The sequence below is a fragment of the Phaethon lepturus genome, unplaced genomic scaffold, assembly GCF_000687285.1.
Source record: "Phaethon lepturus isolate BGI_N335 unplaced genomic scaffold, ASM68728v1 scaffold39333, whole genome shotgun sequence".
Taxonomy (NCBI): domain Eukaryota; kingdom Metazoa; phylum Chordata; class Aves; order Phaethontiformes; family Phaethontidae; genus Phaethon; species Phaethon lepturus.
Genome location: NW_010527676.1, coordinates 1 through 468, shown reverse-complemented (window position 1 = coordinate 468; position 468 = coordinate 1). Strand labels below are relative to the sequence as shown.

The 468-nt window shown below is 67.7% G+C and overlaps 1 protein-coding gene across 1 annotated transcript in view; it reads right to left on the bottom strand.

The window, feature by feature from the left end:
* LOC104617986 (dnaJ homolog subfamily B member 1-like) overlaps positions 1-211 on the bottom strand; it is a gene marked incomplete at its 3' end in the record, with an annotated part of 559 nt that extends 348 nt beyond the window's left edge. The window contains 1 exon segment of the mRNA XM_010283456.1: positions 1-211. This exon segment is cut by the window's left edge and continues 25 nt beyond it. Within this exon segment, the coding sequence (XP_010281758.1) occupies positions 1-133 (133 nt within the window).
* Positions 212-468: the final 257 nt, after the last annotated feature.

Here is a 468-nt window from a genome sequence, read left to right as displayed (position 1 = left end):
GGGGACACCCGACACTACCGAAACCCCCCACGTGGAAGGTGGTGAAGGTGTCGTCACCGTCTTCGTCGTCCCCGTTGCGTTGGACAAAGAAGGTGTCAAAAGGGTTGCGACCGTCGAAGAATTCGGCAAACATGGCGTGTGGGTCGCCCCGGAAAGTGTAGGTGAAGGTGGGGCCATTGGATCCCCCTGGGCCGGAGGTCGAGGCTCCCCCTTTCAGCCCTGGAAAGGGAGGGAGGTGCCCATCAGCCCCCCAGGATGCCGGAGGTGGGCCCGGTAGGGTGCCGAACCTCCCCGGCACGTTACCAGCCAGGGCAGGGCGTGGGGCGAGACGCAGGCAGGGTGTGGGGCAGGTGAGGGTGTGGGGCGGGTGTGGGGCAGGCAGGCGGTGGCGGCGGTCTGGCACAGCCCCAGTGCCGGGAGCAGGAACCGGTTCTGCTCAGGCGCCGGAGGACGCGGCACAGACAGACG